Here is a 16,203-nt window from a genome sequence, read left to right on the forward strand (position 1 = left end):
TCTTTCTTGTCCTGAAACCAGACCAAATAATTCAATTTGTTTTACTAAGCCCAGTTTCCTCTCCTTCCAGATGTTCTGTCCTGCATACCAATTACTTTTCATTTAATTATCCTACTCCCTTTACCATGGCGGTGGGGGGGGATATTACCTTGTATTTTCTGCTTTAAATTCTCTATAGTAAACAGTAAACACCAAGAAAGTCATGGGAGTTTTTGTTGTGTTTTATCATGTGTATGCTCAAGGGAGAACCAGGATTTGGGCTACCTGGGCCACCTGGGCCTCCAGGACTCCCAGGTTTCAAAGGAATACTTGGTCCAAAAGGGGATCGTGGTTTCCCAGGACCTCAAGGTCCTCCAGGACAAGCTGGCTTGGATGGGCTACCTGGACCAAAAGGTATGGAGGCTGTTGCTACTTCTCAATTTGCTTTTAAATTTATGGAAATTGAAACTGTTGTGACAGTTTATGGGTGATAATCCCAATTAACTAGAAAGCCCATGCTGCCACTCTATCATGGCTTTTTTTTTTTTTAATCCTCCATTGGTATATGTTGTGTTTTATTTCATTGTATAGATGATACAATCATATATGTATTGAAGTAACACTTTTGTAAAAGTCTTCCCTTTACCCCATATCCATCCACTATGTGCCTCCCCATCCCATACGTAGCCATTTTTTAGTTACTTATTTATCCTTCTGGTGTTCCTTCATACAAATACAAGCCAATAAGAATATACATATACATATATATAGTTTAACATCTTTATTGGAGTATAATTGCTTTACAATGGTGTGTTAGTTTCTGCTTTATAACAAAGTGAATCAGCTATACATATACATATATCCCCATATCTCCTCCCTCTTGCGTCTCCCTCCCACCCTCCCTATCCCACCCCTCTAGGTGGTCACAAAGCACCGAGCTGATCTCCCTGTGCTAAAGAAGAATATATATATTTTTATTTTCTACCTTTCTCAAAAGATAGAGTACTACCTTTTGCACTTTACTTATTTCATTTAGCTTTATATTCTAGAGAATCCTCCATGTTAGTACATAGAGATTGTGATTTTTAAAAAATAGTTGCCTAGTATTGAATTGCTTGGGTATGCCGTGGTTTATTCTACCAGTTGCTAGTTGCTAGACTGTGTTTTTGGCAATATTTTCTTATTAGAAACAATGCCACACTGAATAATCTTGCATACATGTTATTTCATGTGTGTACAGGTGTAATGTTAGAATAGAGTAATAAAAATGGGTTTTCTGAATGGAAGGGCAAATGCATTTCTAGATATTGACTGATTCCTCTCCATTTGTACCTTTTTACACTCCCCCCAAAAATGTATGTGTGTGCTTGTTTCCCCACAGCCTTGCTAAATGAGTATGTTGATAAACGCTTGGATTTTTGCCAAACTGTTGGAAACAAGTAGGTATCTCAGTATAGTTTTTTAAATATTTTATTGTGAAAAATCTCAAACACAGAAAAATTAACAAGAATTGTACAGTGAAAACCCATCTATCTACCGCCTAGATTCTACAATTCACATTTTATCTCTCTGCCAACATTTAATTTTTAAAAATTTTTTATATATAGCAAAGTAGAAAGAATTTTACAGTGACTACTGTATACCCACCATTGATATTCTACTATCAACATTTTACTATGCATGATTTGTCACGTATTTGTTCATCCCTTTCTCCTTTCATTGACTTATTTTTAATGCATTTCAAAGTAAATTACAATTGCAATGCACTTCTCCCTAAATACTGCAGCATGCATGTCTATGGTTGTTCTTTTTCTTTTGATACACTACCAAATGTAAAATAGATAGCTAGTGGGAAGCAGCCACATAGCACAGGGAGATCAGCTCGGTGCTTTGTGACCACCTGGAGGGGTGGGATAGGGAGGGTGGGAGGGAGACGCAAGAGGGAAGAGATTTGGGGATATATGTATATGTATAACTGATTCATTTTGTTATAAAGCAGAAACTAACACACCATTGTAAAGCAGTTATACTCCAATAAAGATGTTAAAAAAAATGAAATGTGCAAATCTTAAAGGTACATTTTCTGGATTTTAACAGATGCATACTCCTGTTTAACCAAACCCCTATCAAGATATGATCCCAGAAATTTCCCTTTTGCCCCTTTCCTCAGTCCTAACCCCAACATCCACAGTGGCAACTATACGGTAACGATTTTTTTCATCAAAAATTAATTCTACCTGTTCTAGAAATCCTTTGGAATTATACAGCGTGTACTTTCTTTGTAAGGCTTCCTTCACTCAGATTATTGTTTCTGAGATTCATTCATGTTGTTGTGTTTATCAGTAGTCCTTTATTTTTTTTAATGAGCATTTCATTTTATAAGTATACCAAAGTTTGTTTATCCATTCTCTGTTGATGGACACCTGGACTGTATCAAAGTGTTTGGCTACTATGAGTGAAACTCTTAAGAACATTCTTTTACAACTTTTTTTTAATGGATATGTGCTTTCATTATGCTTGGGTAAATACCTAAGAGTAGAATTGTTGGGTCATAAGACAGGTGCATGTTAGTTGTATAAGACACTATTAGACCTTTTTCAGGGAACCCTTGTACATCGTTGGTAGGAATGTAAATTGGTATGCCCACTGTAGAAAACAGTATGGAAGTTTCTCAAAAAACTAAAAGTAGAACTACCATATGATCCAGCGATCCCACTCCTGGGCATATATCCAGAGAAAACCACAATTCAAAACGACACATGCACCCCAAAGTTCATTGCAGCACTATTTACAATAGCCAGGTCATGAAAGCAACCTAAATGCCCATCAGCAGATGAATGGATAAAGAAGATGTGGCACAGATATACAATGGAATATTACGCAACCATAAAAAGGAATGAAATTGTGCCATTTGCAACAACATGAATGGACTTGGAGGGTGTTATGCTTAGTGAAATAAGTCAGACAGAGAAAGACAAATACTGTATGATAGAACTTATATGTAGAATCTAAAAAATAAAACAAAATAGTGAATATAACAAACAGGAAACAGTCTCACAGAAATAGAGAACAAACTAGTGGTTACCGGTGGGGAGAGGGAAGGGGGAGGGGTAAGATAGGGTAGGGGATTAAGAGGTACAAACTACTATGTACTATAAAATAAATAAGCTGCAAGGATATATTGTACAGCACAGGGAGAATATAGCCAATATTTTATAATAACTATAAATGGAGTATAACCTTTAAAATTGTGAATCACTATGTTGTACACCTGAAACTTATATAATATTGTAAATCAACTATAACTCAATAATAGAAAAAAGAAATTACTAGACCTTTTCCCAAAATGGTTGTATCATTTTCTAACCAATACGGTATGAAAGTTTCAGTTGTTCCACATTCTCTCCAACATTTGGTTTTATCAGTCTTTTCATTTTTGAATTTTAGTAGGTATGTAGGTAACGTATTTTGGTTTTAGTTTGCATTTCCCTGATGACTAATGATGTTGAGCTCTTTTACATGTACTGGTGAATTATTTACATATTCAGATATTTTTCCCACTTTAAAATATGGGTTGTTTCTCTTTTTATTGTTAAGTTGGAAGTGACCTTTACGTATCCTGCATACTGGTTCTTTGTCAAATACGTGTTTATGAGTATTTTATCCCTATCTGGCTTGCCTAGTGTATTTTGATGAGCAAAAGTTTTAATTTTATTGATTTTTCATTTATCAATTTTTTTCTTATTTGATTATTATTTTCTGTGTTTTATCTAAAAAAACTTTCCCTGTTCCAAAGTTGCAAATATATTCTTTTTTATTTTGTAAATTCTATAGTTTTAGCTTTTATGTTGGAGACTATCATCCATTTCAAATAATTTTTGCTTAGCATCATTTATTTAAAATAGCTCCCTCCTCATTGGATTATTTTGGTGTCTGTGTCAAAAATCAAATGGCTGTTTATGTGTGGGTGTATTTCTGTGCTGTCAGTTCTGCTTATCTATCTTACTATCCTTAAGTTCCTACCAACTGTTTATATTACAGTAGCTTTACAGTAAGACTTGATTTCAGGTAATGTAAGTTCTCCAACCTTGTTCTTTTTAAAAATTTCTTTGGATATACTAGGTCCTTTTCCTTTACTCTCAGGGTAGTTTAAAATTTGTATTTCCATTATTATGAGGGAAATTGACCATCTTTTCATATGTTTAAAGGACATACATATTTTTTCCTGTAAACTGCTCATGTCCTTTGCTCATTTCTTTATTGGTTTCTTCTATCCCCTTGATTTTGATTTCCCTAATTATATATATGAATAGAATTAGTCTAACTGGTTTGGCAGTTGTTTTTTTTTTTTTCCTTTCTGGTTTGCAAGGAACTAGACTCTCCTGGTCAACGTTTTGGCCCCCAGAAAATAATCTGAAGAACCCCATGCTTCTGAAACATGTTGGATTGATTCCTATTAAAGCAATAAAACAGCATAGCCAAATTTAACCAGGCTATATTCTGCCAGCAAGAGCCCCAAACTAACCCAATACAGATTGTTCTCAGATAAGCGCTTTTAAAAATACCTTCCTGTCTTTGAGTACACAATTCTGGCCGGCTATAAACTGTAACACTCAAAGTTACAGATAGTGTTTCCCATCAGTTACCTCCCCCAGCTTAAACCTGTGACCCCCAAAACTTGCAGATAGAAACATTTCAAATGATAAGCTATGTGGCAAACAATCTCCATATGGAAATTACTCACTCATTATACTTTGTTTATGAAAATATCCTTGAGACAGAGGTTGGGAAGAAAGGGGTTGAAGCCCACTTTAAACATCAGCTCTTTACCAAGCATTTGCCTAACCTTTGAAAGGAAGTATAGGATCCCCATATCCTAATAGGAATCATTCTCAAATATTAAAACCTCAGTACAGTTCCTAAGGTGCTAGAAGAAAAAGAATTTGGGGCTTTCTGCCACGTAATTCCTTTATTCCTCAAACATTCATTATGTTCTTATTCTGTGTCTATTACTACTTGAATCGTTAGAAACACAAAGGCATAGACTCCGCTCTTGAAGATCTCAGAGATTGTTCTCTACTATAAGAAACTCTAGGTGGCATCACCATGATAGTGTTTATCTCAACAGGAACTTTTATGAATATGTATCACTAATGTTTTGGACCAATAGACCATAGTCAAAACACAGCAAGCAGATCACAATAAAAGTCCACCCACCAGATATACTTACACCAGTGGCTGGGTATCAGAACTTAGTGACTAAACTATAGGAGAAATTGGTACAACATTTTCAAGGCAACATAGTGACCAATAATAAATTAATAAGGCTAATATCCATCAGGAAAGAACTATATGAGGAAGAAAATGTGCTTAAGACTGAACATTGGAATCATTAAACAAAAAAGAAAAAAATGATGACTTTGGAAGCATTCAGTTTACCTCATATGTTACTTTTGTTCAGGACCGCATCTAAGGTGCCTTGGGAAGCTTCATATACAAGGTGACATTTGAACTGAATCTTTAGGGAAGGATGTTCCAGGTAGCAGAAATAACGTGCAAAATATCATTGTGACAAATAGAATGGTGTGTTTGTAAATATTGAAATAAATAAGAAAGTATAATTTGCAAAAAATCTATATCATATCTAGAAATTAATAAAACAAAATGTGCCTCATGTATTTGTGGGGAAAATTAAAACTCTATTATTAACAACTTGAAAAAGGGTAGAATTAATTGGTTGATAAATCGTATGTGTAGATGGGAAGAGACAGTCAATTCTCCCCAGACTTGTCTGCAAATATACTGCATTTTCAATGAGAATTCAAGTAGAAATTTTCTGGATATGACATAACTGATTCTGAAACTTGATATTTAGCACACATATGATAAAACATACTACAAAATCATTGTAATTATAACTTTGTGAACCAATGCTAAAGGCTAGTGACTCAGCTATTGTTGTTTTTAATATCTAAACTATATTTATTCCTTAAAGGTGACATTGGACCAAGTGGACAACCTGGGGCAATGGGACCTCCTGGGCTGCCAGGAACAGGTGTTCAGGGACCACCAGGGCCACCAGGAATTCCTGGACCAATAGGTCAACCTGGTAAGATTGGAGTAAATGTGCATTTTGTAGCACTAATTATGTAGAGGTTGATTAGCCCCTCAATAAAGTGTAACCTATGTAACAGTCTTCCAGAAAACAGATTTGAGAGTTAACATGTCCACTTATATAATTATGTAAAAGTGAAAGAGCACAGATCACAACATAAGAGCTACTTTAATCCCTGATATTTCCCCTCCCTGTTAATTTTAAATTGATCTATTAACAGCAGTGCAATTTAACAATTGCAGTGTGTTGCCGTGGCTTATAATCATTGAGCTAGTCATAACCTTGGAATCCCAGACCTTCTAGTGCTAATCATTTCAGACCTGAGTAGCTATATGGCATTAATAGACCTTTGTGGAACCTCATAACATTTCTTAGCACATGAGAACTAGGGTTAAAAAAGTTCTTTGAAAAATATTTCTTAGGCATTCTCAATTTTTTAAATAAAACAAGTGAGTTTACTTGAATTTTCTCTTCTTTTGCCCATAAATCAGCATTTACTTTGCAACTCATAAGCACGCTAAGGTTTTTTTTTAATATGAATACTCAGAAAAGTTTTGTCAGCTTGTAACCTAATAGAGAATCATATGATTCCTCTATGTTTGTGTGAGAGCTTACTCGAGTTTGTGGATTCTGAGCCATCTGGTGATGTGAATTATTTTTATCTTAATCTAGGCAGGCATAGTAAGGGCCACACTTGGGCCAAGATTATGTTATTGCAAAGCACTATAATAATATATGAAATTAAAACAAATATGGAACATTTAATCATTCCTTACTTCACATGAATACATCGGATGACTTAAACGCACCGTTCAGATATACATACATTGACTTTGAAACAATGGAATATATTTTCTGACCTTAAATGCCAATAGGTATTTTGTTAGTTATTATGCTAAAAATCTAGAGACACTGATTAACAATATAAAAAGCCTGGAAAGTAAAGGTTATTTTTGCTTATGTCCTATTTTAAACATTTATTTTATGACACATTATACCTTTTTTTTAGTGGCCCCTAACATGTCACTACTGATTTAGAAATAAGAAAACTTACAGTGTTGCTTTGAACCAGCTTGTTAAAAAGTAAGTGCTTCAACATTCATGAGAAAACCATCTGTCCAACTAGCAGAGGGATCTTGAGAGAAAACAATTAATTTTTAGGTTTGGCCATTATAGTCTTGGCCCGCTGTTTCACAAAATGGCTAAAATGAATTTATCATTTCTGTTGTGTTTTGTCATTTATTTTATTTCCCAAAATTGCATGAGGTTTTGGAAGCATTTTGAATTATTAAATCACAGCTTAGCAAGAATAAAAAGAGACCACTGTTAATACCAATATGAACAAAATAAAAATACATTCATTTGCGCTTTATGCCTTTTCAAATTTAGCTAATACTCTACGATGTTTCATTCATCTAATGTTGTTTCTTTTTAACTGATGGATATATAGGTATATTTATAAAGTCCATATAGAATGGGCAGGGGGAAAAGTAATGATGCTGAATTTAATCTCATCTCTTCCTTCTGTAAATATATATTTTGCTACAGAATTGAAGATCTTAACTAATATGGTTCAACAAACAAATGAAGTTAACAGCAACTGCCATGAAAATGTATTGAATGCATTCTTATTAATATAGAAATGTTCTCAAATCATGATTTTTTTTTACCACAGGATGACCACATTTTATATTTGATAATAGCAACATATACTCACTTTTAAAGTAAATTTTATTTGTCTCACCAAAGCAGAATATTATCTTAGTCCATTTCAAAAATACCATAATTTCTGTTTGTACATCTCAATAACAGGATGATCAGCAAGGCTACTACTAATATCTTGATACACCTGACTTATACTGCATGGCTGAAATTCTAACTACCAATTTTTTTTAATAAGAAGCTTATTAAATATACTTGCTGTGTTTCATTTTGCAGTAGAAAACTTAATGCAAAGTATTCTATGTTGTCAGTTCTCCAGAAATATATGCTTTTCAGGCTTTTCTTTTGACTCCAGTTTTCTATTATTTAATTAAGCTTTACTATTTGTCATTCTCTTTTCCAAAGCAGGCTGTACAGCTTAATGCATGTTTATAAGTTAAAGACGTGTTGAATATCAATTCCTCATTTGGCAGTAGGGAAATAAAATTTTTTTAAAATGCCAAGGGACAAGAAACAAAATGCTTTTCATCCCATGCCTTAGTTACCCAGGCAGAAATGGAAGTTGTTGGTTCTTGTTATTTGGTCTGGCCACTAACTAGAAGATAATTGCTTTAGTTAATCTTTTTAGAGGTCAGTTAAATATACTCAATTCCACGTCTACAGATAATACCCTAACCTGAGTTAAATGTGTTGTAACACTTGCCCAGTCTCAGGAACACGTGCATGGCTGAATCAGCTCAGGCTCATCACCACTAATGTGAATCAAAGGAACAAGGAATTAGTCGTGTCATTTTTATAGATGAAGGAGAGTACATTGTAGTTTCTAACTTTTTTTGGCTATAAAACCCTTGGGCTGTGTGTGTGTGTGTGTGTGTGTGTGTGTGTGTGTGTATGTGTATGTAAAGTTTTCACAGATAATGCATGTTTTTGGAATTTTCTTTTTTTTTTCCATAAACTCATTCCATTTGGCTGCAAATAAATTTAGAGCATTATACACCTCTAATGTACTTAGCTTCTATAGATATATCCATATAATTCCTTTTATTGTGTAAGGAGATTCAGCAGAGCCTTTGAATTTATATTGACTTTCTTCATTCTGGATCTTACCAGGATGCCAATTCCTGACATAGTCATGGAAAAGATCTATGCTGTGAAAAACACAGCATAATATCTGTTACTACTACTAATGACAATGCAGAGATCTTTGCCTAGTACATGTATTTTGCTTAATCATAGACTGCACTAATAATTATTGAGTTATCTGTACCTAACCTGTTACAGTATAAAATCAAGTTTATTTTTAAATTCTAACTAACCTTTAGGAGCTTAAATTCCAAAGTGATCATTCACAGCAATATAAAGATCAGAGATAAACAAGAGTGTAAAGCCGATCTTCATCAAAAAGTATTACTTTTTGTGAATGTAAATATTTTATTGTGTCTCTGTTGGCAAACACATTTATAGTATATGTTATACGAGCATCTGAGCAAATGCCTAAAATAAATTTCTTTACTGATTACTAATATATGTTAGTAGTGAATCAATATCTAATAAATTCTATTCGTAGACTTTTTGTTCTAATCTCTACATGGTTAGTTTTGTTTCCTAACCTAATGAATCTTTTTGCAACTTGCTTCTGCTTGGGTGGTTCATCTTGCTGCTGAACTGTAACTTCCTGCCTCTTGAACTTCAGGTCTACCAGGTACTGTAGTTCTCTCTCAAAAGCCTTATCTTTTTCTTTTTTAATATTGAGAATTTATTATATTAGAGCAAATAGAAAATATCATTCAAATATAATAGGATCATCGTAAAAGATGCAAGAGATATTTCATGAAAATGGTTCTGAGAAACTGTAAATAGGATATTTCCTTTGATTTATTATCTTTTGAGCTCTATTGAGGTATAATAGACAAATAGAATTGTAATATATTTCAAATGTACAATGTGATTGATTATTTGATATATGTATACGTGGCGAAAGGATTTTCACAATCAAGTTAACACATCCATCACCTCACATATTTTCCGCTTTCTGTGTGTGAGAACCCTTAAGTTCTACTCTATTAGCAAGTTGCAGTTATACAATACAGTATTATCAATGATAGTCATCATGTTATACATTAAATCCTCAGACCTTATTCATCTTTTTTTTTCCCAAAAGCCATATCTTAAAGCTTTAAACTTGGAAAACAAACAAGATTTCTCCAGATTGAAGTCTTTGGTTTCTTTTAATTATTTTGTAGAACTGCTCTCTTGGGGCATATTTCAAAGGACTAATTAGTTATCTTGAAAACTCAGCTATTAAAAACTACTTGGGCTGTAATATAACAATAGACAGTGATTCATATAGGGCTATAATTGTGCACATGATTAGGTATCTCATCATATTTCATAAATATAATATAAAATATCTCTCCCCTTTTAATAATCTTTTTACTATGAAATGGCAGCATTGGAATCATCACTACTGTACCCACTAAATGGAATTCTCTAATCTTCAAAGTGAATTTAATCAGTTTAAAGGCATGCTGGTATATGACATCAAACAGGTCTTAAAATGCCAGCATCTTGCTCTCTTATAAAAATAATTGTCTGTGAATCTTCAACAGTAATAAAATTCGGTCTTATTGTTGAAGGGATGCTTGGAATGGTCACCTGTTTCATCCCGCAGCTTTCAGTCAGTTATGGCACATCCCCATTTAACAGATGAGGACCAACAACATTAAGTGACTTAATAAGTCACGTAGCTGATAGGTATTGGAGTGGGAACTTGCACCATGTTTGTAGTGTAATTCTTTTCATTAAACATATTCTTTTTTAACCACCTTGTTTTCTGGAGTATATTTTTGCAATGACATATTTTTTCTATAAAATCCTGGCTGGATTACTGTGAAACAGAAGTTAACAACAAAGACTAATAATAATGTATTATTAAAACAACATGTAAAACAAAGCCAAAATAAAGTCAGAAGGGCCCATGTAACTTACTTATTCAGTAATTAATCTTTTTATGGATTATAGAAATACATCTTTATAATTCATAATACCTTAGAGCAATGCCAATCCAAGTGTGGTCAATGGACCAGTGTCGAATTACAAACTGTTTGTTACCAGTCTGCACTGGAATTAGAAGAAATAGAGAGTAAGCATTTAGAAACTTTTATAGCAGTTTGACAGTATAATTGTATTTATTGAATATAATAACCAAAAGGTAGGATTGTATTTTATATGTCTTTGATTTTTTTATTTTAGTATTTTAGTAATTTTTATTGTGTTTTATTAAAAAAATAGTCCATGATGGACCAGGACTTAAGAAAAGATTGGTCGTTCATGAGAAACAATTTCAGAAGCACCTTCTTAGAGAAATATACTTGAGAATCCTAAAGTTTTATTGTTGGTTATTTTCTGTGCATGATGCCAAAAGTATCTCTAACTCACTGTTAGGTTTGTTATATACAGGATTCTATCACTTGTTTGCTAGAAAAATAACCAGATACATCTCTTAAAACTGCTTCAATACTTCTTAATATTGGTTTGTATTAACTAGGCTTGCATGGAATACCAGGAGAGAAGGGGGATCCAGGGCCTCCTGGATTTGATGTTCCAGGACCCCCTGGTGAGAGAGGCAGTCCAGGGATCCCTGGAGCACCAGGTCCTATGGGACCCCCAGGATCACCAGGGCTCCCAGGAAAAGCAGGTGCCTCTGGCTTTCCAGGTAAGTTTTTAGTCTTCCCTGATTTTGGATTCAGGAAATTAAAACTAATATGACTCTGGTATATTATCCTCTTGTACTTTTCTGGATTGACACTATCCTTTAAGGAAAAGTGTTAAATGTCTTTGATTGTAGGAAACTCACTTTGCTATTTGCATTACACTTTTTCTCTCTGAGGGCTCCAGTTATATATTGCTGTGTAACAAATGACCCCAAAATTTAATGATTTAAATCAACCTTTTAATTTTGCTCAAGGTTTGCGGGTCAGGAATTAAGGGATGGCTTGCCAGGGTTGTTTATCTCTGATCCACATGGCATCAGCTGGAGTAGTTGGGGTTGAAGGATCTACTTCTCTGACACCTGAGTGTTCATTGGCCTCTTCACATGGTATCTCATTATCCATAGTGGTACTTTGCATTATGGTAGTATCAGGGTAGCTGCTCTCCTTCCAGGGCAGCTGGCTTCCAAAAGAGAGAATCCCCAAAACTGAAAGTGAGTGTACTAAGAGCCACAGATGGAAGCTGCAAGACTTCTTATGATCTAGCATTGGGAGTCATACAGTGTCACTTAGTCAAGGGTAAGGCACAGAGTCATCCCAAATTCAAGGGGAGAAGGCTACTCTAGGCTGTGTATACTGGGAAGTGTGGTTCATTTGGGGACCATCTTTAGAGACTAACTACCACAATGATATAGGCAGTAGTGGTCACTAAGGTTACAGTAGTTGGAAAGGGGTGAAACTTAGTGCCTTCCCTCCAAGTCTCAATAGTTTTCCAGTTGACATCTTTAAACTTATCTTTTATCTTTCCAAGGTCAAGGAAAGGTAAAAGATACTTATCGATATTCTTAAAAGGTGCCAAAGGTGAAATGGGTATGATGGGACCTCCAGGCCCAACAGGACCTTTGGGAATTCCTGGCAGGAGTGGTGTTCCTGGTCTCAAAGGTAATATTCAGGGTTTGCTGGCAGATGCATGAAAGAAAGAAAATTAAATATTTTACTTTGTCGATACAGAATATTTTTATTTGACTGCTTTAAAATGAGCAATGCTTACTTGTATTTTGTTTCTTGTATTTTCATGGCATTTAAATAGGTACTGTTTTAAGTTTGGTGGTATGCTTAGCTTGAATACTATGAAACATGGTAAGTGCTTAGCTCAAAATAACAGAATATAGGGATTAAATTTTTACTTTTTACAGTCTTTGTAATTGTCAAAGAATCCCAGAAGAGAGATTGTTATTTGAGTGTAAAAGTGTGTGTGAGCTCGAGTTATTTATAGACAGTAAATAAGGTGCCTAAGTGTTTTGGGTGGTCAGTGGCCTACCCAACTATGTAACATATGAATAATCTTTATATATGCATTAATCGTGGATGGATAAATCTGATCTGCTGTGTCTTCCCCACACATGTTGGGTTTAGGTGATGATGGTTTGCAGGGTCAGCCAGGACTTCCTGGCCCTGCAGGAGAGAAAGGTAGTAAAGGAGAGCCCGGCCTTCCAGGCCTTCCTGGACCAATGGATCCAGATCTGCTGGGCTCAAAAGGAGAGAAAGGGGACCCTGGCCTACCAGGTGAGTGAATGCATTTATTTATTAATGTGTTTCCTGCTATCTATGAATTTTGATTTTTAATAACATGGGAAGTGACTTGTAATCCAGGACTCACCAACAAAAGGCAGTTAGGTGCATCAAATTTTGGTAACGAAAATTAATTTTCACTGCTTTCACTGATCAACTTTTGTTTGAGTATTTTCTTTGTAGTTTATCTGTCACAAACTCTGAGGTTTTAAAATAGACAGTCACTTTCAGGCCTTCCAGAAAATAGTATATAGGATGTGGTCAAGAGAAAAAAGATATATAGCCAGAATTACTTGGAAAACAGATTTCAGTGTTTGGAAAATTTGCTGGTCCTTTCAACTTTTTCGCCTTGAAACCAGATGAAGATGAGTGGTACTTTGTTGCCCTGCAGTGTTTTGATATCCACATCATGCTTGACTTTTAAGTACAGTTCATTGTTATTCTACCCTGGAAGAATAAACAAGTATTGGACTATGAACAGCCAAGCTCAGCTCTGGGGGAGGTCGCTAAAAGTAGGTCTAGGGAATGACTGTGTTGTTGTAGTTATTTTATTAGAAGCAAATAAGGTATGAAGTGTAAAAGGTTTTTAACATTTAAAAGTCCTGTTTTCTTTTTATAAAAGGATAATATATTCATAACAAAGCACCAGAAAATATGAATAAGCACAGATCAATAAATAAAACACAATCCAATCTATATAGAATAGTCTTTCAAACAACATGGAACTTTAAAAACTATCTATGTTTATTTGCAGATCATAGTAAAGTTTGTGACTCTTTCTGTGTTGTAACCTTTACTACTGTCAGTCCGCGTGTGAGTGTGTGTGCAGGTGTGTGTGTACACAGATGTTATAAGCTTCCCTGCGAGCAGGACCTGTGGGATTTCTCCTCAAAAAAGAGTGTTAAGACATTACTGTGATTTTGTATACAGTCATGAAAGAGGCAAAGCCACCTAATTTTGTATTCTTGTTAAAATGAGATACCTTTCTTGACTTACTTCTTGCAAGGCTTCTCTTCTCTTTCCATTATGCCTTCTGCAAAACAGAGGCAGTAAACTGTATTTGCCTGTGATATAGGGTTATTAAAGATAGGTATAGAATCTAAGAGACAGCTTAGAGATAATCTTCCCCAATTCCTTCATTTTACAGTGTAAGAAACTGAGGCCCAAAGAGGAAAGTGACTTAATTATTGAGTGCTCTGCAATTCTTAATGGTAGCTAAATAAAAAAGTGGGGGATTTTAGTGAGTCCAGTTCTGTTGGTTCATACTATATCAGAATATCACTGTATTTCATTCATATTTCAGAGTTTGGTTAGCTTGCTTCACCAGATTTATTTAATGATATCAGCCTAACTTGTCTTTCTTATACTCATCCTTGGAAGGTATTCCTGGAGTTGCAGGGCCAAAAGGTTATCAGGGTTCGCCTGGAGACCCAGGGCAACCTGGACTGAGTGGACAACCTGGATTACCAGGACCATCGGGTAAGTGTGATAAACCACCTGTAGCAACTGGGTGGTTGATCCTGAACCCTGGAACAAAGTAATTATGTATTTATCGTGTATGATGATGTTTTGAATCTGGTCATGGCGATATGCTTGGGTAGCTACTGAGATACGGACCTCTCCTTAACAAAAATGTTGCCATTTGGCCCAAGTGTCAACAGACAAGATTTGTAGAATATTTTACTTTGCTCAGTTTCTTCTTTTTGTGGCATCAGTGTGTACGCAAAATCAGAAGTACATCCAAGTAAGGTGCTGTGTTTTATTTATATCCATTGCAGCATATGTAAATAAGACAGGTTATCTGGTAGGAGCCTAAAGAATTCACCCTTTTCAGTTCTCTGTCTTCAGACAAGTCAATCATTAAACCATGTGAAACAGATGGCTGCCAATTCTATTTTTAAAAGTTTCTAGGGATAAAAATTTCACAATCTACCTTGGTAATGTGTTATAGCATTAATCACTCTTACAGTCAACATGGATTTTTTTTTCTTATTTCTAATAAAACTCTTCCTTGCTGCTTCTTAAGCCATTTTCTTTGAGTTGGGCCCCTAAGGAATAAAGAGTAGCTCATCTCCATCTTTGTAAGAGCCCTTTAGGTCAGTTATTCTGTTCTGGACTCTGTACTGCATTACCTTGATGTAGTGGGAAGGAGAAATTATCTCCTTTTCTATCCTTCACATATTTTGCATTTTCTTCCCCAAGCTGGAAGACAGTGTGAAAGAAAAAATAAAAGAAAATAATATTTAAGGCAACATTGTGGTCCTTGGAAAATACCTGGGTGACACCACAGAGCTCAAGTATCTAAGCTCTGGGAAGAATGTATAAACACAACAGCCATGACTGTTGGGGGGAGATAGTCCAGTACTTCTCCATCAACTCTTGTCTATCCCTGGCCTAATGTGCTGAGGGTGTATCATGAGAGGTTACCACTTTCCTCTTCTGGTCTCACATGATCAGGCTCTACATGGGAATGCCACTTCTGAATCTTTTAAAAAGAGTCCCTTTATATTGGATTTACCTGTGATAAATATAGTAAGGTACTTATACACAAACAACAAATAAGATTTCAGGTGACTGGAATAGTTTTAGGGCAAGAAACAAGGTGTCTTGGTGAAAGTTTTGCATTTTTAAAATAAATTTGTATCGGGAAACCTCTGTTACCATGATTATATTATAATATGTTCCTAAAGAGATTTCTTAGGTAACTCTTACCTGTTTTATGCTGAGTTAGATCTGTGGAACTTAATCATATGTTAAGATTTAATCCATTCAATCTCACGCTTGCATTTTAATTACAACCCATACCAGGAAACCAGGCAACCTTAATATTGCTGAGTTGTCTTAATTTTACCAATTTGACTTTTGTAGGTCCCAAGGGTAACCCTGGTCTCCCTGGGAAGCCAGGACTTACAGGGCCTCCTGGACTTAAAGGAAACATAGGTGATATGGGTTTTCCAGGTGAGTGATGAAAATTTCGCAAATGTTTAGTTCCATTAATGGAAGATGGTTCACTATCTTTGTTATTAGAAATGAGACTGGTGTTGATAGAGTCAAACTGAGACAATATCTAAGGCAGTCAGTGGGTAGAGCTCTCTCATTACCCAAATATTTGAAGTGCGAATTAAGAGACAGAGCTTTAGAAAGAATTCACAGACTTACATTTTT

General features: G+C 35.1%; 1 protein-coding gene across 1 annotated transcript in view; it reads left to right on the forward strand.

The window, feature by feature from the left end:
* Positions 1 to 16,203, forward strand: part of COL4A5 (collagen type IV alpha 5 chain) — a 258,495-nt gene that overhangs the window by 192,596 nt on the left and 49,696 nt on the right. Inside the window, exons 29-35 of the mRNA XM_061179490.1 lie at positions 243 to 393; positions 5,975 to 6,088; positions 11,304 to 11,471; positions 12,319 to 12,408; positions 12,883 to 13,032; positions 14,419 to 14,517; positions 15,907 to 15,996. Of these exons, the coding sequence (XP_061035473.1) occupies positions 243 to 393; positions 5,975 to 6,088; positions 11,304 to 11,471; positions 12,319 to 12,408; positions 12,883 to 13,032; positions 14,419 to 14,517; positions 15,907 to 15,996 (862 nt within the window). The remainder of the gene's footprint in view (positions 1 to 242; positions 394 to 5,974; positions 6,089 to 11,303; positions 11,472 to 12,318; positions 12,409 to 12,882; positions 13,033 to 14,418; positions 14,518 to 15,906; positions 15,997 to 16,203) is intronic.

Source organism: Eubalaena glacialis, chromosome X (genome assembly GCF_028564815.1).
Source record: "Eubalaena glacialis isolate mEubGla1 chromosome X, mEubGla1.1.hap2.+ XY, whole genome shotgun sequence".
In the NCBI taxonomy this organism is placed as follows: domain Eukaryota; kingdom Metazoa; phylum Chordata; class Mammalia; order Artiodactyla; family Balaenidae; genus Eubalaena; species Eubalaena glacialis.